The sequence below is a fragment of the Anomaloglossus baeobatrachus genome, chromosome 2, assembly GCF_048569485.1.
Source record: "Anomaloglossus baeobatrachus isolate aAnoBae1 chromosome 2, aAnoBae1.hap1, whole genome shotgun sequence".
Classification (NCBI taxonomy): domain Eukaryota; kingdom Metazoa; phylum Chordata; class Amphibia; order Anura; family Aromobatidae; genus Anomaloglossus; species Anomaloglossus baeobatrachus.
Genome location: NC_134354.1, coordinates 194207138 through 194229322, shown reverse-complemented (window position 1 = coordinate 194229322; position 22185 = coordinate 194207138). Strand labels below are relative to the sequence as shown.

The 22185-nt window shown below is 53.3% G+C and overlaps 1 protein-coding gene across 1 annotated transcript in view; it reads left to right on the top strand.

Moving 5' to 3' along the window:
* WDR77 (WD repeat domain 77) overlaps positions 1 to 22185 on the top strand; it is a 95558-nt gene that overhangs the window by 15589 nt on the left and 57784 nt on the right. The window contains exons 2-4 of the mRNA XM_075335575.1: positions 2313 to 2498; positions 2629 to 2770; positions 2844 to 2893. Of these exons, the coding sequence (XP_075191690.1) occupies positions 2313 to 2498; positions 2629 to 2770; positions 2844 to 2893 (378 nt within the window). The remainder of the gene's footprint in view (positions 1 to 2312; positions 2499 to 2628; positions 2771 to 2843; positions 2894 to 22185) is intronic.

Here is a 22185-nt window from a genome sequence, read left to right as displayed (position 1 = left end):
AGAGTCCTGCAGGCGGCAGTTGCCTCCCCGTAGGGGAGGGCTGTCTTGCAGCTCTAACATGAGGTATTTCTTTACCCACCCAGGGACAGCTTTTGGACGTCCCAATCGTCTGGGTCTCCCAATAGAGCGCTGAAGAAGAAGGGAATTTTGTTACTTACCGTAAATTCCTTTTCTTCTAGCTCTTATTGGGAGACCCAGCACCCGCCCTGTTGTCCTTCGGGATTTTTGGTTTGTTTGCGGGTACACATGTTGTTCATGTTGAACGGTTTTCAGTTCTCCGTTGTTACTCGGAGAGAATTTGTTTAAACCAGTTATTGGCTTTCCTCCTTCTTGCTTTTGCACTAAAACTGGTGAGCCAGTGATCCCACTGGGGGTGTATAGCCAGAAGGGGAGGGGCCTTACACTTTTTAGTGTAATTGCTTTGTGTGGCCTCCGGAGGCAGTGCTATACACCCTAATCGTCTGGGTCTCCCAATAAGAGCTAGAAGAAAAGGAATTTACGGTAAGTAACAAAATTCCCTTCTTTGTATTGACGAGGCTCAGCGTGTGTAGACATGACCGCCCTGATCTGCTGGCAATGCCAGAGAATCTTGACAGTGTGTGGTGTGAATGCTGCAAGGATTAGGCTATGTGCCCACGTGAGATTAAACCTGCGGATTTATCTGCGGATTTTCCAGATAAATCCGCAGGTTTCAGCATGTACAAACACTCCCCATGTTATCCTATAGGACATGGGGAGTGCTGTGTCCATGCTGCGGATGTCCTGCAGCCGCACGTAATTGCAGGTCACTTCTTTCTGCGGAATTACCTGCGGAAATCCTGGCCCTCCAGTATGGAGATAGTCCGGGACTTCCGCAGGTAATCCACATGAATGTCCGCAGGTTTACCACAGATATTTCGCTGTACTACCGCAGCTAAAAATAGCTGCGGATTCCGGCAAGCAGCTGCGTGAAACCTGCGGCCGTACCTGCGGATATATCTGCAGGTACAAACTCCCGTGGGCACATAGCCTTACGGTGTCTGCAGTCATATACTCTAGAAAGACTGCAGACGTTTATCAAAAGACCCCCACCGCTTAAAGGTTTTTTCACTACACAGTTCTGGATGACCTGTCCTTATCAGTCATCAGTGTCACATTAATGGGGTTCCAGCACCCCCACTTAACAGCTGTTACCGCCGGCAACCAAATGTAGGCGGCATGCAGAGCAGAACACGCAGTCTGGTGGCCTCTGCTGGGCACTGCAGATTGGCGCTCATTCAGATGATTAGGAGCTCACCTTCAGAAACTGGTAGTGGCTACTAAACTGATGGATCTCTGCTCTCAAAGCTGCTTACATCCATAACAGCTGAGATCTGAAGGACCCCACCTATCTGAGATTGATGGCCCACCCTAATGCGGGCGTCACACGAGACGATCTATCATGCGATGCATCGTCGGGGTCACGGTTTTCGTGACTCACATCCGGCATCGTTCATGACGTCGTCTCGTGTGACGCCTCCGAGCGACGCAGAAGCGGTCACAAATCGTGAGTCGTGTACACGTCACTTATTTTTAAAAAATTGTTTATTTTTCATGCCGCCGGTTGTTCATCTTACCCGAGGCAGCACACATGGCTCCGTGTGACACCCCGGGAACGATGAACACAGCTTTCCTGCGTCCCGCGGCACCCGCCGGCTATGCGGAAGGAAGGAGTTGGGAAAGATGTTTACGTCCCGCTCATCTACGCCCCTCCGCTTCTATTGGCCGGTGGCTGTGTGACGTCGCTGTGACGCCGAACGTCCCTCCCCCTTCAGGAAGAGGATGTTCGCCACCCACAGCGAGATCGCTCTGCGGGTAAGTACGCGTGACGGCGGTTTAACGACTTTGTGCGACACGGTCAGCGATTTGCCTGTGACGCACAAACGACGGGGGCGGGTACGATCGCACGATAGATCGTACCATGTGACGCCCGCATTAGAAGTAGAAATCACGTTTACTTTGGTGACTTCTCTGCACTCGCTCTAGTTATGCCCTAATGCACTGGGGCCTTCTATGAGTTTATGGCTTTGGTGCAGCCGCCTGGCACTGGTTGCTAAAGCTGAGCAAAATATCAATCATCACCTAGAATCCAAGAGTGTGTGTTTTTAAAAGGACTGTCCACCTCACTATTGAGTTAGAAGTTTTTAAAGTAAGTACACCAGTGTCATCCGGTTTAAGAGAGTTTTTAAAGTTTGTACCTTATCATGAAAAATCTGGTGACGGATCCTCTGTAAAGAGTGAGCGTACCAAAATGTTTGCGGTGATTGATTCCATCTCCTGTTCTCACTTTGCAGATGGCGCCCTGCTCCTTTCTGCCTCTAGTCTGAATTCTCGGACATGGGGAGGTTCCATTTGGGTTTTCAAAGATCCCGCCGGAGCCCCAGTTGAGAGCCTGTGTGCGGCTGGGGTACAGACGGAGACTGGCGTAGCAGACGTGGCCTGGGTGCTGGAGCGAGGGATCCTCGTGGCCTCCGATTCCGGTAATCTTTATTGTCCTGTGTTGTCAGTACTGTACACATTCATTTAGTATTGTCAGCAGAGGCGCAGGTCGTACCCATAGCATTCTGAAGTGGGGAACACGTGGTTTCCTATGACGTTCTGTGTTTCCAGGGGCCGTGGAGCTGTGGGAGTTGCTGGACAATGAATCTCTCCTGGTTAATAAATTCACCATATATGAACATGATGACATCGTCACTTCGGTCAGTGTGTTCACCGGAGGGACGCGGGCAGTCAGCGGGAGCAAGGATTTAAGGTTCGATTTCACGCTTTGCATGACATAATTTCTGTGTTTTTTAGCAAATATTCTCATACTGATGTAATTTCAGTGTGCAGATCTGGGATCTCTCGCAGAAGACGCCACTGAAGTCTTATAAAGGTAAGTCCAGACTAGTGCTGATTTGTTTATTATTACTTCATGGCTTTATTACTAACCTAAAAGTCTCTAGGCACATGGTGGAGTGAGGTCTGGCCTTGGGGTGCCTCATATTGGCCAATATATCTGCCACAAACACATCCCACGTTAGTTTATAGGAGATAAGAGGGTTTCATGGGTGATGGAGTAGGACCTGAGCACTGTCCAGGATCTGAGAGTCTGTACAGGGGAGCTGGAAGGATCCAAGCTGAGGACAGACCATACTGACGACTTTTAGGCTTTGTGCCCACGGGAGTTCACACCTGTGATTATATCCACAGGTACGGCCGCCGGTTTCCCGCAGCAGCTCCCCGGAATCTGCAGCTATCCATAGCTGCGGGATTCTAGCGAAATAGCTGCGGTAAACCTGCAGACATTCATGCGGCTTACCTGCGGAAGTCCCGACCTCTGTCTCCATAGTGGAGGGCCAGGATTTCTGCAGATATTTCCGTAGAAATAATTGACATGCATTACGTGCGGCTGCAGGACATCCGCAGCATATTCCGCAGCCGCACATACCGCAGCATGGACACAGCGCTCCCCATGTCCCATAGGATATCATGGGGGGTGTCTGTGCATGCTGAAACCTGCGGATTTACCTAGAAAATCCCGATAAATCCGCAGGTTTTCCACATCAAAATCCGCAGGTGCGAGCTCCCGTGGGCACATAGCCTTAAGGGTGGCTGCATGTTGTGGATTTTCTGCTGCACATCCACAGCACTTTTCGCATCTAATTCTGCATGTGTTTCTTGCAGATTTTGTGGAGCATTTCACCTCATACATTATAAGAGTTAACAAAGTATTGGCATGCGGAGGATTTGATAATACGCACAGCACATCAATTTATGTACAGAAAATGTCCACCGTTTGTAGCTGAGAACTGTAAAATCTTGTTGCACCCGACAGGTTCACTTTATATGCACCCAGAGCCACGAGCAGTTCTGGGTGTAGATTGCCAATCAAAGGCCTAACCGTCCCTGTATAGATTAGTATAGATAAACAGATCAGTAGAAAAAGTATTTCTAAAGATCCTTTCTTCAGCGCTCTATTGGGAGACCCAGACGATTGGGGTATAGCTACTGCCCTCCGGAGGCCACACAAAGCACTACACTAAAAAGTGCAAGGCCCCTCCCCTTCTGGCTATACCCCCCCGTGGTATCACGGGTTCTCCAGTTTTCAAGCTTTGTGCGAAGGAGGTCAGACATCCACGCATGGCTCCACAGATTTTAGTCAGCAGTAGCTGCTGACTATTTCGGATGGAAGAAAAGAGGGCCCATATAGGGCCCCCAGCATGCTCCCTTCTCACCCGTGGATGGTGTTGTAAGGTTGAGGTACCTATTGCTGGTACAGGGGCTGGAGCCCCACATGCTGTTTTCCTTCCACATCCCCTTGTAGGGCTCTGTGGAAGTGGGATCCTGCCGGCCTCTAAGCTCTGACGCCGGGCTCCATCCACAGACCCATAGCACCTGATGGATACGGAGCAGGAGTACAATCAGGGACAAGGCCCTGCATCATACAGGTACTCTGTGTCCCCGGCAGGCACAGACACACTCCGGGCTGGCTGGGTGTTGTAGTGCGCCGGGGACCGTAACGATTGAGTTGGTGTTCCTGCAGTTTACTGGGGGACTTTTGTGTTGTGGGAACGCAGCGCCGACCCCCACTGGACCGGCGGCGCTGCTGTGACTTGTAGTGCGCCGGGGACACGCCGACCGCGCTTTTACGGCGGCGGCGTTTATAAATCCAGTCCCCGGCTTTTGCGGCCTAGCTCCGCTTCGTTCCCGCCCCCACCCTGTCAATCAGGGTAGGGGAGAGACGCTGTTTCGCAGCAGCGACGAGGGCTGGAGCCTGATTTACATGCTCCAGCCCTCTCACTAGGCACAGAGGGAAGCAGGCTTCCCGCTCTTAGCCAGGAACGCCCAGGGCCCGCCCCCCCTCCTCTCCCAGGACGCCGGCAGCCATTACATGCAGTCTGGCTGGAGGAAGGACGCAAGGCTCTGGGAGACCTGGACTAGGGGGCTTTTGGCGACCACACACCCGCTCTTAAGCGGGCGGTAAGCGGCATTTCAGCTGGCCCCTCTAGTGCCTCAGTGTGTATTGGTGTACTGTGTCACCAGATATATATATTTATTTATTTCTTGCACTGTACGGTCGCTTCCTGGCTGGATACCCCAGATCGCTCTGAGGAGGCAGCAACATGTCATCCACAAAACGCAAGGCTGCCAAGGCTAGGGCTGTGTACACTGCGTGTGCTGCATGTGGGGCTGCTCTACCAGCAGGTTCCAAAGACCCCCATTGTGTGCAATGCTCAGATCCGGTGCTGCTTCGCCAGCCGGAGTCCGGAGGGGTAGTGACCCAGGCTGAGACGCTTGTAAGTCCTGCCCCGGTGTCAGGGACAGACTTTGCAGTTTTTGCTGATGGAATGTCTGTGACTATGGCAAAAATCCTTGAAACTTTGCAATCCATGACTGGGGCTCAGTCTATGGACACGGCGAGGTCTCTGTCCTCTAATCCCCCTCAGTTGGAATTAATCCAGACTGCAAGGGGGTCCCCGGCTTCCCAGGCTGAGTATTATGACTCAGATGATAGCCCCAGCCACCCTAAGCGAGCTCGCTGGGAAAGACCCTCAACGTCATCACACTGCTCAGGGTCTCAGCGCAATCAGTCGCCCTGTGATGCGTCTGAAGAGAGTGATCAGGAGTCTTATCCTGGAACCCCTCTCAATCTGGATACCCCGGATGGGGACGCCATGGTAAACGAGCTTATCTCAGCCATCAATAGACTGTTGGATATTTCTCCCCCAGCTCCTTCTGCAGAGGAGGCAGCTGCAGAGCAGGAGAAGTTTCGTTTCCTCTATCCCAAGCGTAAATTGAGTGCTTTCTTGGATCACTCTGACTTCAGAGAGTCAATCCAGAAACACGACGCTCATCCAGAAAGGCGTTTCTCTAAACGTTCTAAGGATACACGTTTTCCTTTCCCCCCTGATGTGGTCAAGCGCTGGACCCAGTGTCCAAAAGTAGACCCCCCGATTTCCAAACTTGCAGCTAGATCCATAGTTGCAGTGGAGGATGGCGCTTCACTTAAGGATGCCAATGACAGACAGATGGACCTTTGGTTAAAATCTGTCTATGAAGCTATCGGCGCGTCGTTTGCTCCAGCATTCGCAGCCGTATGGGCACTCCAAGCTATTTCAGCTGGTTTGGCAAAAGTGGATGCTATCATACATCCAGCGGTGCCGCAAGTGGCGTCCCTTACCTCGCAGATGTCTGCGTTTGCGTCTTACGCTATCAATGCGGTCCTAGAATCTACCAGCCGCACCTCAATGGCGTCCGCCAATTCGGTAGTTTTGCGCAGAGCCTTGTGGTTAAAGGACTGGAAAGCAGATGCTGGTTCCAAAAAATGTTTAACCAGCTTGCCTTTATCTAGAGATAGACTGTTTGGCGAGCCATTGGCTGACATCATTAAACAGTCCAAGGGTAAAGACTCTTCCTTACCCCAGCCCAGATCAAGCAAACCTCAGCAGAAAAAATGGCAGCAGAGGTTTCAGTCCTTTCGAGGTTCGGGCAAGACACAATTCTCCTCGTCCAAAGGGACTCAGAGGACGCAAAGAGTCTCAGATTCCTGGCGGGCTCACGCACGCCCCAAGAAAGCAAATGGAGGAACCGCTTCCAAAGCGGCTACCTCATGACTTCCAGCCCCCCCCCTCCGCATCTCCGGTCGGGGGCAGGCTCTCCCGCTTTTCCGACATTTGGATGTCACAGGTCAAAGACCGGTGGGTGACAAACATTTTGTCTCGCGGGTACAGAATCGAGTTCAGTTCTCGTCCTCCAGCTCGGTTCTTCAGAACCTCCCCACATCCAGACCGAGCAGATGCCCTGCTGCAGGCGGTGGACTCCCTAAGAGCGGAAGGAGTAGTGGTTCCTGTACCGCCTCAGGAACAAGGGCGAGGGTTTTACTCCAATCTCTTTGTGGTTCCAAAAAAGGACGGCTCGTTCCGTCCTGTTCTGGATCTAAAGCTGCTCAACAAACATGTGCACGCCAGACGGTTCCGGATGGAAACCCTCCGCTCTGTCGTTGCCTCAATGTCTCAAGGAGACTTCCTTGCCTCAATAGACATCAAAGATGCTTATCTCCACGTGCCAATTGCTACAGAACATCAACGTTTTCTACGTTTTGTGATAGGAAACGACCATCTTCAGTTCGTAGCTCTGCCATTCGGTCTGGCGACAGCCCCCCGGGTCTTCACCAAGGTCATGGCGGCGGTGGTAGCAGTCTTGCACTCTCAGGGACACTCGGTGATCCCTTACCTAGACGATCTACTTGTCAAGGCACCCTCTCAAGAGGCATGCCAACTCAGTCTACATGCTACGCTGGAGACTCTACAGACGTTCGGATGGATCATCAACTTTCCAAAGTCGAATCTGTCACCGTCACAGTCGCTAACGTATCTTGGCATGGAGTTTCATACTCGAGCAGCGAGAGTGAAGCTTCCGCTGAACAAGCAGCGGTCCCTACAGACAGGGGTGCAATCCCTCCTTCAAGGCCAGTCGCACCCCTTACGGCGCCTCATGCACTTCCTCGGGAAGATGGTGGCAGCCATGGAAGCAGTTCCCTTTGCGCAGTTTCATCTGCGCCCACTTCAATGGGACATTCTCCGCCAATGGGACGGGAAGTCAACGTCCCTGGACAGGAAAGTCTCTCTTTCCCAGACGGCCAAGGACTCTCTACAATGGTGGCTCCTTCCCACCTCATTGTCTCAGGGAAGATCCTTCCTGCCCCCATCCTGGGCAGTGGTCACGACAGATGCGAGTCTGTCAGGGTGGGGAGCAGTGTTTCTCCACCACAGGGCCCAGGGGACGTGGACTCCGCAGGAGTCCACCCTTCAGATCAATGTTCTGGAAATCAGGGCAGTGTATCTTGCCCTACTGGCCTTCCAACAGTGGCTGGAAGGAAAGCAGATCCGAATCCAGTCGGACAACTCCACAGCGGTGGCATACATCAACCACCAAGGAGGGACGCGCAGTCGGCAAGCATTCCAAGAAGTCCGGCGCATTCTAATGTGGGTGGAGGACACAGCATCCACCATATCCGCGGTTCACATCCCAGGCGTAGAAAATTGGGAAGCAGACTTCCTCAGTCGCCAGGGCATGGACGCAGGGGAGTGGTCCCTTCACCCGGACGTGTTTCAGGAAATCTGTCGCCGATGGGGAGTGCCGGACGTCGACCTAATGGCGTCCCGGCACAACAACAAGGTCCCGGCATTCATGGCGAGGTCGCGCGATCAAAGAGCTCTGGCGGCAGACGCATTAGTTCAAGATTGGTCGCAGTTCCGGCTCCCATACGTCTTCCCACCTCTGGCACTCTTGCCCAGAGTGTTACGCAAGATCAGATCCGATTGCAGCCGCGTCATACTCGTCGCCCCAGACTGGCCGAGGAGATCGTGGTATCCGGATCTGTGGCATCTCACGGTCGGTCGACCGTGGTCACTGCCAGACCGACCAGACTTACTGTCCCAAGGGCCGTTTTTCCATCAGAATTCTGCGGCCCTGAACCTGACTGTGTGGCCATTGAGTCCTGGATCCTAGCGTCTGCAGGATTATCCCAAGGAGTTGTAGCCACAATGAGACAGGCTAGAAAGTCGACTTCTGCTAAGATCTACCACAGAACGTGGAAGATTTTCTTATCCTGGTGTTCCGCTCAGGGAGTGTCTCCCTGGCCATTTGCATTGCCCACTTTTCTTTCTTTCCTGCAATCGGGGTTAGAAAAGGGCTTGTCGCTCAGCTCCCTTAAAGGGCAAGTATCGGCACTATCCGTGTTTTTTCAGAAGCGTCTAGCACGTCTTCCTAAGGTGCGCACGTTCCTGCAGGGGGTCTGTCATATTGTGCCCCCGTACAAGCGGCCGTTAGATCCATGGGATCTGAACAGGGTTCTAGTTGCTCTCCAGAAGCCGCCTTTCGAGCCTCTGAAGGAAGTTTCCTTTTCTCGCCTGTCACAGAAAGTGGCGTTTCTTGTTGCGATCACATCGCTTCGGCGAGTGTCGGAGCTGGCAGCTCTGTCATCCAAGGCTCCCTTCCTGGTGTTCCACCAGGACAAGGTAGTGCTGCGCCCCATTCCGGAGTTTCTCCCTAAGGTCGTCTCCTCGTTTCATCTTAATCAGGATATATCCTTGCCTTCCTTTTGTCCTCATCCGGTTCACCGGTATGAAAAGGACTTACGTTTGCTGGATCTGGTGAGAGCACTCAGAATCTACATTTCCCGCACGGCGCCCATGCGCCGTTCCGATGCACTTTTTGTCCTTGTCGCTGGTCCGCGCAAGGGGTTGCAGGCTTCTAAAGCCACCCTGGCTCGATGGATCAAAGAACCAATTCTAGAGGCCTACCGTTCTGCGGGGCTTCCGGTTCCTTCAGGGCTAAAAGCCCACTCAACCAGAGCCGTGGGTGCGTCCTGGGCATTACGACACCAGGCTTCGGCTCAACAGGTGTGCCAGGCAGCTACCTGGTCGAGTCTGCACACTTTCACCAAACATTATCAGGTGCATACCTATGCTTCGGCGGATGCCAGCTTAGGTAGAAGAGTCCTGCAGGCGGCAGTGACATCCCCGTAGGGGAGGGCTGTTTTGCAGCTCTAACATGAGGTATCTCTTTACCCACCCAGGGACAGCTTTTGGACGTCCCAATCGTCTGGGTCTCCCAATAGAGCGCTGAAGAAGAAGGGAGAAGGGAATTTTGTTACTTACCGTAAATTCCTTTTCTTCTAGCTCTTATTGGGAGACCCAGACGATTGGGGTATAGCTACTGCCCTCTGGAGGCCACACAAAGCACTACATTAAAAGTGCAAGGCCCCTCCCCCTCTGGCTATACCCCCCCGTGTATCACGGGTTCTCCAGTTTTAGTGCCAAAGCAAGAAGGAGGAAGCCAATAACTGGTTTAAACGAATTAACTCCGAATAACATCGGAGAACTGAAAAACCGTTCAACATGAACAACATGTGTACCCGCAAACAACAAAAAAACATCCCGAAGGACAACAGGGCGGGTGCTGGGTCTCCCAATAAGAGCTAGAAGAAAAGGAATTTACGGTAAGTAACAAAATTCCCTTCTTCTTCAGCGCTCTATTGGGAGACCCAGACGATTGGGACGTCCAAAAGCTGTCCCTGGGTGGGTAAATAAATACCTCATGTTAGAGCTGCAAAACAGCCCTCCCCTATGGGGGTGTCACTGCCGCCTGCAGGACTCTTCTACCTAAGCTGGCATCCGCCGAAGCATAGGTATGCACCTGATAATGCTTGGTGAAAGTGTGCAGACTGGACCAGGTAGCTGCCTGGCACACCTGTTGAGCCGAAGCCTGGTGACGTAATGCCCAGGACGCACCCACGGCTCTGGTGGAGTGGGCTTTTAGCCCTGAAGGAACCGGAAGCCCCGCAGAACGGTAGGCCTCTAGAATTGGTTCTTTGATCCATCGAGCCAGGGTGGCTTTAGAAGCCTGCAACCCCTTGCGCGGACCAGCGACAAGGACGAAAAGTGCATCGGCACGGCGTATGGGCGCCGTGCGTGAAATGTAGATTCTGAGTGCTCTCACCAGATCTAGCAAACTTAAGGCCTTTTCATACCGGTGAACCGGATGAGGGCAAAAAGAAGGCAAGGAAATATCCTGATTAAGATGAAAAGAGGATACGACCTTAGGGAGAAACTCCGGAATGGGGCGCAGCACAACCTTGTCCTGGTGGAACACCAGGAAGGGAGCCTTAGATGACAGAGCTGCCAGCTCAGACACTCGCCGAAGCGATGTGATTGCAACAAGAAACGCCACTTTCTGCGACAGCCGAGAAAAGGAAACTTCCTTCAGAGGCTCGAAGGGCGGCTTCTGGAGAGCAACTAGTACCCTGTTCAGATCCCATGGATCTAACGGTCGCTTGTACGGGGGCACAATATGACAGACCCCCTGCAGGAACGTGCGCACCTTAGGAAGACGTGCTAGACGCTTCTGAAAAAACACGGATAGTGCCGAAACTTGCCCTTTAAGGGAGCTGAGCGACAAGCCCTTTTCTAACCCCGATTGCAGGAAGGAAAGAAACTTGGGCAATGCAAATGGCCAGGGAGACACTCCCTGAGCAGAGCACCAGGACAAGAAAATCTTCCACGTTCTGTGGTAGATCTTAGCCGAATTCGACTTTCTAGCTTGTCTCATTGTGGCAATGACTCCCTGAGATAATCCAGCAGATGCTAGGATCCAGGACTCAATGGCCACACAGTCAGGTTCAGGGCCGCAGAATTCTGATGGAAAAACGGCCCTTGGGACAGTAAGTCTGGTCGGTCTGGCAGTGACCACGGTCGACCGATCGTGAGATGCCACAGATCCGGATACCACGACCTCCTCGGCCAGTCTGGAGCGACGAGTATGACGCGGCTGCACTCGGATCTGATCTTGCGTAGCACTCTGGGCAAGAGCGCCAGAGGCGGAAACACGTATGGGAGCTGAAACTGCGACCAATCTTGAACCAAGGCGTCTGCCGCCAGAGCTCTTTGATCGCGCGACCTCGCCATGAATGCCGGGACCTTGTTGTTGTGCCGGGATGCCATTAGGTCGACGTCCGGCACTCCCCAGCGGCGACAGATTTCCTGAAACACGTCTGGGTGAAGGGACCATTCCCCTGCGTCCATGCCCTGGCGACTGAGGAAGTCTGCTTCCCAGTTTTCTACGCCTGGGATGTGAACCGCGGATATGGTGGATGCTCTGTCCTCCACCCACATTAGAATGCGCCGGACTTCTTGGAAGGCTTGCCGACTGCGCGTCCCTCCTTGGTGGTTGATGTATGCCACCGCTGTGGAGTTGTCCGATTGGATTCGGATCTGCTTTCCTTCCAGCCACTGTTGGAAGGCCAGTAGAGCAAGATACACTGCTCTGATCTCCAGAACATTGATCTGAAGGGTGGACTCCTGCGGAGTCCACGTCCCCTGAGCCCTGTGGTGGAGAAATACTGCTCCCCACCCTGACAGACTCGCATCTGTCGTGACTACTGCCCAGGATGGGGGCAGGAAGGATCTTCCCTGAGACAATGATGTGGGAAGGAGCCACCATTGTAGAGAGTCTTTGGCCGTCTGGGAAAGCGAGACTTTCCTGTCCAGGGACGTTGACTTCCCGTCCCATTGGCGGAGAATGTCCCATTGAAGTGGGCGCAGATGAAACTGCGCAAAGGGAACTGCTTCCATGGCTGCCACCATCTTCCCTAGGAAATGCATGAGGCGCCGCAAGGGATGCAACTGGCCCTGCAGGAGAGATTGCACCCCTGTCTGTAGTGACCGCTGCTTGTCCAGCGGAAGCTTCACTATCGCTGCTAGAGTATGAAACTCCATGCCAAGATACGTTAGTGACTGAGTCGGTGATAGGATCGACTTTGGAAAGTTGATGATCCATCCGAAAGACTGTAGAGTCTCCAGCGTAGCATTCAGGCTGAGTTGGCATGCCTCCCGAGAGGGAGCTTTGACCAATAAGTCGTCTAGGTAAGGAATCACCGAGTGTCCCTGAGAGTGCAAGACTGCTACCACCGCCGCCATGACCTTGGTGAAGACCCGTGGGGCTGTCGCCAGACCAAATGGAAGAGCTACGAACTGAAAATGGTCGTCTCCTATCACAAAACGTAGAAAACGTTGATGTTCTGTAGCAATTGGCACGTGGAGATAAGCATCTTTGATGTCTATTGAGGCAAGGAAGTCTCCTCTGGACATTGAGGCAATGACAGAGCGGAGGGTTTCCATCCGGAACCTCCTGGCGTGCACATGTTTGTTGAGCCGTTTTAGGTCCAGAACAGGACGGAACGAGCCGTCCTTTTTTGGAACCACAAAGAGATTGGAGTAAAACCCTTGCCCTTGTTCCTGAGGAGGGACTGGGGTAACCACTCCTTCCGCTTTTAGGGAATCCACCGCCTGCAGCAGAGCATCTGCTCGGTCTGGACGTGGGGAGGTTCTGAAGAACCGAGCTGGAGGACGAGAATTGAACTCGATTCTGTACCCGCGAGACAAAATGTCCGTCACCCACCGGTCTTTGACCTGTGACATCCAAATGCCGGAAAAGCGGGAGAGCCTGCCCCCGACCGGCGATGCGGAGGGGGGGGGCTGGAAGTCATGAGGTAGCCGCTTTGGAAGCGGTACCTCCATTTGCTTTCTTGGGGCGTGTGTGAGTCCGCCACGAATCTGAGTTTCTTTGCGTCCTCTGAGTCCCTTTGGACGAGGTAAATGGTGTCTTGCCCGAACCTCGAAAGGACTGAAACCTCTGCTGCCACTTTTTCTGCTGAGGTTTGGGTGTTCTGGGTTGTGGTAAAGAGGAGTCTTTACCCTTGGACTGCTTAATGATGTCAGCCAATGGCTCGCCAAACAGTCTCTCTCTAGACAAAGGCAAACTGGTTAAACATTTTTTGGAACCAGCATCTGCTTTCCAGTCCTTTAACCACAAGGCTCTGCGCAAAACTACCGAATTGGCGGACGCCATTGAGGTGCGACTGGTAGATTCTAGGACCGCATTGATAGCGTAAGACGCAAACGCCGACATCTGCGTGGTAAGGTGCGCCACTTGCGGCACTGCTGGATGCATGATAGCATCCACTTTTGCTAAGCCAGCTGAAATAGCCTGGAGTGCCCATACGGCTGCGAATGCCGGAGCAAACGACGCGCCTATAGCTTCATAGACAGATTTTAACCAAAGGTCCATCTGTCTGTCATTGGCATCTTTAAGTGAAGCGCCATCCTCCACTGCAACTATGGATCTAGCTGCAAGTTTGGAAATCGGGGGGTCTACCTTTGGACACTGTGTCCAGCGCTTGACCACCTCAGGGGGGAAAGGGAAACGCGTATCTTTAGATCGTTTAGAGAAACGCCTTTCTGGGTGAGCGTCGTGCTTCTGGATTGATTCTCTGAAGTCAGAGTGATCTAACAAAGCACTCAATTTACGCTTGGGATAAAGGAAACGAAACTTTTCCTGCTCCGCAGCCGCCTCTTCTGCTGAAGGGGCTGGGGGAGAAATATCCAACAGCCTATTGATGGCTGAGATAAGGTCGTCTACCATGGCATCCCCATCCGGGGTATCCAGGTTGAGAGGGGTTCCAGGAGTGGATTCCTGATCACTCTCATCAGACACATCACAGGGAGACTGATTGCGCTGAGACCCTGAGCAGTGTGAAGACGTCGAGGGTCTTTCCCAGCGAGCTCGCTTAGGGTGGCTGGGGCCATCATCTGAGTCATAATCCTCGGCCTGTGAAGCCGGGGACCCCCCTGTGGGCTGGATACATTCCAAGTAAGGGGGACCTGAGGACAGAGGCCTCGCCGTGCCCAGAGACTGAGCCCCATGCATAGATTGCAAGGTCTCAAGGATTTTTGCCATAGATACAGACATATTATCTGCAAAAACTGCAAAGTCCGTCCCTGTCACCGGGGCAGAACTTACAAGCGTCTCAGCCTGGGTCGCTACCTCTCCTGACTCCGGCTGGCGAAGCAGCACCGGGTCGGAGCATTGCACACAATGGGGGTCATCAGAGCCTGCTGGTAGATTAGCCCCACATGCAGTACACGCAGTATACACAGCCCTTTTTGCCTTGGCCGCCTTGCGTTTTGAGGATGACATGTTGCTGCTTCCACAGAGCGATCTGGGATATGCAGCCAGAAGCGCACCTCACAGTGCAAGAAATACAATATCTATATAACTGTATCCAGTACACTGATACACAGTGAGGCACTAGAGGGACCAGCACAGAAAAATCGCTTACCGCCCGCTTAAAAAGCGGGTGTGTGGTCGCCAGATAGCCCCTAGTCCAGGTCTCCCAGAGCCTTGCGTCCTTCCTCCAGCCAGGCATGCATGTAATGGCTGCCGGCGTCTCGAGAGAGGAAGGGGGGCGGGCCCTGGGCGTTCCTGGCCAAGAGCGGGAAGCCTGCTTCCCTCTGTGCATAGTGAGAGGGCTGGAGCATGTAAATCAGGCTCCAGCCCTCGTCGCTGCTTGCGAACAGCGTCTCTCCCCTTCCCTGAGTGACAGGGAGGGGGCGGGAACGAAACGGAGCTGCCGGCGTCCTAGGCCCAAAAAGCCGGGGACTCAATTTATAACCGCCGCCGCCGTAAAAGCGCGGACGGCGGAACCCCGGCGCACCACAAGTCGCAGCAGCGCCGCCCGGTCCAGAGGGGGTCGGCGCTGCGTTCCCAAACACAAACAATCCCCCAGTAATCTGTAGGGACACCAACTCCACGTTGCGGTCCCCGGCGCACTATAACACCCAGCCAGCCCGGAGTGTGTCTGTGCCCGCCGGGGACACAGAGTACCTGTAAGATGCAGGGCCCTGTCCCTGATCGTACTCCTGCTCCGAATCCATCAGGTTCTAATGGGTCTGTGGATGGAGCCCGGCATCAGAGCTGAGAGGCCGGCAGGATCCCACTTCCACAGAGCCCTACAAGGGGATGTGGAAGGAAAACAGCATGTGAGGCTCCAGCCCTGTACCAGCAATAGGTACCTCAACCTTACAACACCATCCAGGGGTGAGAAGGGAGCATGCTGGGGACACTATATGTGTCCTCTTTTCTTCCATCCGAAACAGTCAGCAGCTACTGCTGACTAAAATCTGTGGAGCTATGCATGGAATGTCTGACCTCCTTCGCACACAAAGCTAAAACTGGAGAACCCGTGATACACGGGGGGGTATAGCCAGAGGGGGAGGGGCCTTGCACTTTTAATGTAGTGCTTTGTGTGGCCTCCAGAGGGCAGTAGCTATACCCCAATCGTCTGGGTCTCCCAATAGAGCGCTGAAGAAATTTTGTTACTTACCGTAAATTCCTTTTCTTCTAGCTCTTATTGGGAGACCCAGCACCCGCCCTGTTGTCCTTCGGGATTTTTTTGTTGTTTGCGGGTACACATGTTGTTCATGTTGAACGGTTTTTCAGTTCTCCGACGTTATTCGGAGTTAATTTGTTTAAACCAGTTATTGGCTTCCTCCTTCTTGCTTTGGCACTAAAACTGGAGAACCCGTGATACCACGGGGGGGTATAGCCAGAAGGGGAGGGGCCTTGCACTTTTTAGTGTAGTGCTTTGTGTGGCCTCCGGAGGGCAGTAGCTATACCCCAATCGTCTGGGTCTCCCAATAAGAGCTAGAAGAAAAGGAATTTACGGTAAGTAACAAAATTCCCTTCTTTCCATATACTACTGAGGCCAGTGACTTGTCACAAGGGCATTACTTCCCCAAACTAGATCGCACCCTCTTAGCATGTTAGAACACCCACAGTGGTGCACTACCATGCTAGTCAATGCAGCGTCACCAGCAGTGATGCATGTACCTGTGTCCGATGTAAATGCTGAGTTGAATGTGTCACACTTTCAGTCATGTGCACTAGACCTGTCTGAAGCTAGGACGCGTACACCCAGCTTCATACTACGCATGACCGGAAGTGCAGGGCATTCAGCTCAGCATTCATCGTGGACACACGTACGCGCATCACTGCTGGTGACACTGCATTGATGGGCGTACTAACATGCTAAGAGGGCAAACTAGTCAGTGGAAGCAACGCCCTAACGACTAGTCCCCGCGCTCATTAGTATATCGTAAAAGATCTATAGAAATTCTTTCTTTGTCGCTCCATTGGGAGACCCAGACAATTGGGTGTATAGCTTCTGCCTCCGGAGGCCACACAAAGTATTACACTTTAAAAAGTGTAACCCCTCCCCTCTGCCTATACACCCTCCCGTGCATCACGGGCTCCTCAGTTTTGTGCTTTGTGTTGAAGGAGGCACACATTCACTCAAGCTCCACATTTTAGTCAGCAGCAGCAGCTGCTGATTATATCGGATGGAAGAAAAGAGGGCCCCAGGGCTCCCGGCATGCTCCCTTCTCACACCACTAAGTCGGCGGTGCTGTTAAGGTTGAGGTACCCATTGCGGGTACAAAGGCTGGAGCCACATGCCGTTTTCCTTCCCCATCCCTTAGAGGCTCTGGGAGAAGTGGGATCCTAACCGGTCATCCAGGCACTGGGACCGGGCTCCCTCCGCAGCCCCTGTGGGATTCTGACGGACAGGAGACTGAGTATCATCAGGGACAGGCCCTGCATCCTAAAGGTACTCTGTGTCCCCTTGGGGACGGTGCATGGAGCACTTGGTCTCAGACGCTGCAGCGGCTGCTGTTTTTGTGTGACGACCGGGACTACCGCGCCTGCTTGCCGGCCGCGGTATTAAATTTAGTCCCCGGCTTTTGCGGCCTAGTGCATTAAACTCCCGCCCCCGGGCCTGCCAGTCAGGGGTAAGGGCGGGACGGTCGGCCTGACGTCGACTGTGAGGGCTGGAGCATACTTTAGTGTCCTCCTCCCCCCTCACTCATCACTCTGGGGCACCAGATTCCCGCACTTTATTGATCACGCCCACGGCTCCCTCCTCCCCTTAGAACGCCGGCAGCCATGTTTTAAACACATTCTGCCGGTGGAGGACTTCTGGCTGCAGCTCTGGGAGACCCAAGGCAGGGAATCTGGTGGACACACACCGCTCTGGGTGGTCGGTAAGCCACACCGGTCACCCGGTGCTGGTCCCCCTAGGGTGCCGAACTGTATGTATAATATATATTATATAATATATATATATATATATATATATATATATATATATATATATATATATATATATATATATATATATATATATATATATATATATATATATATATATATATATATATATATATATATATATATATATATATATATATATATATATATATAGTATACATTTTCTAGGTTCGGCCGCAGTGTTTAGCCCTTGGCTATATACCCTCAGTGATTACTCTCCTAGGAGAGAACAGCGTGTCGGTCACAAGGAGCAGGGGTGCCAAGACACAGGGTTATTTCTTCGGCGCTCTATTGGGAGACCCAGACGATTGGGTGTATAGCACTGCCTCCGGAGGCCACACAAAGCAATTACACTAAAAAGTGTAAGGCCCCTCCCCTTCTGGCTATACACCCCCAGTGGGATCACTGGCTCACCAGTTTTCGGCTTTGTGCGAAGGAGGTCAGACATCCACGCATAGCTCCACTGTTTGTAGTCAGCAGTAGCTGCTGGCTCTATCGGATGGAAGAAAAGAGGGCCCATATAGGGCCCCCAGCATGCTCCCTTCTCACCCGCGGTTGGTGCTTGTAAGGTTGAGGTACCTATTGCTGGTACAGAGGCTGGAGCCCACATGCTGTTTTCCTTCCACATCCCCTGGAGGGCTCTGTGGAAGTGGGATCTTGCCGGCCCCCAAGCCCTGGGGCCGGGCTCCATCCACAGACCCATAGAACCTGCTGGATTGGGAGCGGGAGTGCCGTTCAGGGACAAGGCCCTGCAACTTTCAGGTACTCTGTGTCCCCGGCAGGCACGGACACTCTCAGGGCTTGCTGAGCGTTGTAGTGCGCCGGGGACAGTGGCGCTGTACGCTGGGGGTTAGGTCACTGCAGCTTTGCTGAGTGACGTTGTGTGTTGGGAACTACTGCGCCGACCGCTCCTGGAGCGGCGGCGCAGCTGCGACTTGTGGTGCGCCGGGGGCTTTGCGCCGACCGCGCTTTTACGGCGGCGGCGCTTTTAACTTTAGCCCCCGGCTTCTGCGGCCTAGCGCCGCTTCGTTCCCGCCCCCACCCTGTCAATCAGGGTAGGGGAGAGACGCTGCTCAATGGCAGCGCCGAGGGCTGGAGCCTTATTTACATGCTCCAGCCCTCTCACTAGGCACAGGGGGAAGCAGACTTCCCGCTCTTCGTCGGTGTACGCCCAGGGCCCGCCCCCCCTCTCCACAAGGACGCCGGCAGCCATTACACATGCGATCTGGCTGGGGAAAGGCAGCAGGCTCTGGGAGACCCAGACTAGAGGGATTTCTGGCGACCACACACCGCTCCTAAGCGGGCGGTAAGCTGCACAGTAGTGCTGGCCCCACTAGTGCCTCAGTGATATATTAGTGTACTTTTTTCTTGGTACCATATATATATATATAGTTGCACTGTAAGGTCGCTTCTTGGCTGCACACCCTGTACTGCTCTGAGGAGGCAGCAACATGTCATCCGCAAAACGCAAGGCTGCCAAGGCACGGGCTGTGTACACTGTTTGTACTGCATGTGGGGCTGATCTACCGGCAGGCTCCAATGATCCACATTGTGTGCAATGTTCAGTCCCAGTGGCACTTCGTCAGCCAGAGCCTATGGTGGTGGTAGCCCAGGCAGAGACGCCTGTGAACCCTGCCCCGGTGACGGGGACAGACTTTGCAGTGTTTGCTGATAAAATGTCTGAGGCTATGACAAAAATCCTGGAGACCTTGCAGGCCAGGCCAGTTCCTCAGACCATGGACACTGCTGTGGCTATGCTCTCTGGTCCCCCTCAGTTGGAACTAGTCCGTACTTCAAGGGGGTCTCAAGCATCACAAGCTGAAGTCTCTGACTCAGATGACAGTCCCAGGCAGCCTAAGCGAGCTCGCTGGGAAAGACCCTCCACATCTTCACACTGTTCAGGGTCTCAGCGAGAAGAGTCTCTCTGTGATGAGACTGAGGACGGTGACCAGGATTCCAATCCTGAGGCCCCTCTCAATCTGGATGCCCCTGCTGGTGACGCCATGGTTAATGACCTTATATCGGCAATTAATAGGCTGTTGGATATTTCTCCCCCAGCCCCTTCTGCAGAGGAGGCAGCTGCACAGCAGGAGAAGTTCCATTTCCTATATCCCAAGCGTAAATTAAGTGCTTTTTTGGACCACTCTGACTTCAGAGAATCAATCCAGAAGCACGACGCTCATCCAGACAAGCGTTTCTCTAAGCGTTCTAAGGATACCCGTTATCCTTTTCCCGCTGAAGTGGCCAAACGCTTGACCCAGTGCCCAAAGGTGGATCCCCCAATTTCCAAGCTTGCGGCTAGATCCATAGTCGCAGTAGAGGATGGCGCTTCACTTAAAGATGCCAACGACAGACAGATGGACCTTTGGTTGAAATCTGTCTATGAAGCTATCGGCGCGTCGTTTGCTCCAGCATTCGCGGCCGTGTGGGCACTACAAGCTATTTCAGCTGGTTTAGCACAGGTGGATGCTATCATGCATCCAGCAGTGCCGCAGGTGGCGTCCCTAACCTCGCAAATGTCTGCGTTTGCGACCTATGCTATCAATGCTGTCCTAGAATCTACGAGCCGTACCTCTATGGCGGCCGCCAATTCTGTGGTTTTGCGCAGAGCCTTATGGTTAAAGGACTGTAAAGCAGATGCTGGTTCCAAAAAATGCTTAACCAGCTTGCCATTATCTAGGGACAGACTGTTTGGTGAGCCATTGGCTGAAATCATAAAACAGTCCAAGGGTAAGGACTCTTCCTTGCCACAGCCCAGAGCAAGTAAACCTCAACAGAAAAAGTGGCAGTCGAGGTTTCGGTCCTTTCGAGGCTCGGGCAAGCCCCAATTCTCCTCGTCCAAGGGGACTCAGAAAGGACAAGGGAGCTCAGATTCCTGGCGGACTCACTCACGCCCCAGGAAAGCAAATGGAGGAACCGCTTCCAAGGCGGCTACCTCATGACTTTCGGCCTCCTCCCTCCGCATCCTCGGTCGGTGGCAGGCTCTCCCGCTTTTGCGACATTTGGCTGTCACAGGTCAAAGACCGGTGGGTAACAGACATTTTGTCTCGCGGGTACAGAATCGAGTTCAGTTCTCGGCCTCCACTTCGGTTCTTCAGAACCTCCCCACACCCCAACCGAGCAGATGCCCTGCTGCAGGCGGTGGACTCTCTAAGAGCAGAAGGAGTCGTGATCCCTGTTCCCCCTCTGGAACGGGGGCGAGGATTTTACTCCAATCTCTTTGTGGTTCCAAAAAAGGACGGCTCCTTCCGTCCTGTTCTGGACCTAAAACTGCTCAACAAGCATGTGAACGCCAGGCGGTTCCGGATGGAATCCCTCCGCTCGGTCATTGCCTCAATGTCCCAAGGAGATTTCCTAGCATCAATAGACATCAAAGATGCTTATCTCCACGTGCCGATTGCTACGGAGCACCAACGCTTTCTGCGCTTCGTGATAGGAGACGAACATCTTCAGTTCGTGGCTCTGCCATTTGGTCTGGCGACAGCCCCCCGGGTGTTCACCAAGATCATGGCAGCAGTGGTAGCGGTCTTGCACTCTCACGGACACTCTGTGATCCCTTACTTGGACGATCTACTGGTCAAGGCACCCTCTCAGGAGGCATGCCAACTCAGCCTGAATTTTGCACTGGAGACTCTCCAGGCGTTCGGGTGGATCATCAACTTCCCAAAGTCAAATCTGTCACCGACCCAATCACTAACGTATCTTGGCATGGAGTTTCATACTCTCTCAGCGATAGTGAAGCTTCCGCTGAGCAAGCAGCGGTCACTACAGACAGGGGTGCAGGCTCTCCTTCAAGGTCAGTCGCACTCCTTAAGACGCCTCATGCACTTCCTCGGGAAGATGGTGGCGGCAATAGAGGCGGTTCCGTTTGCGCAGTTTCATCTGCGTCCACTTCAATGGGACATTCTCCGCCAATGGGACTGGAAGTCGACATCCCTGGACAGGAAAGTCTCCCTTTCCCAGACGGCCAAGGACTCTCTGCAGTGGTGGCTCCTTTCCACCTCATTATCACAGGGAAGATCCTTCCTACCACCGTCCTGGGCGGTGGTCACGACAGACGCGAGTCTGTCAGGGTGGGGAGCAGTGTTTCTCCACCACAGGGCTCAGGGTACGTGGACTCAGCAGGAGTCCAGCCTTCAGATCAATGTTCTGGAAATCAGAGCAGTGTTTCTTGCCCTACTAGCCTTCCAGCAGTGGCTGGAAGGGAAGCAGATCCGAATTCAATCGGACAACTCCACAGCGGTGGCATACATCAATCACCAAGGAGGGACTCGCAGTCGGCAAGCCTTCCAGGAAGTCCGGCGCATTATGATGTGGGTGGAAGCCACGGCCTCCACCATATCCGCAGTTCACATCCCCGGCGTAGAAAACTGGGAAGCAGACTTCCTCAGTTGCCAGGGCATGGACGCAGGGGAATGGTCCCTTCACCCGGACGTGTTTCAGGAAATCTGTCGCCGATGGGGAAGGCCGGACGTCGATCTAATGGCGTCCCGGCACAACAACAAGGTCCCAACATTCATGGCACGGTCTCGCGATCAAAGAGCGCTGGCGGCAGACGCCCTAGTGCAAGATTGGTCGCAGTTCCGGCTCCCTTATGTGTTTCCACCTCTGGCACTCTTGCCCAGAGTGCTACGCAAGATCAGATCCGACTGCAGCCGCGTCATACTCGTCGCTCCAGAC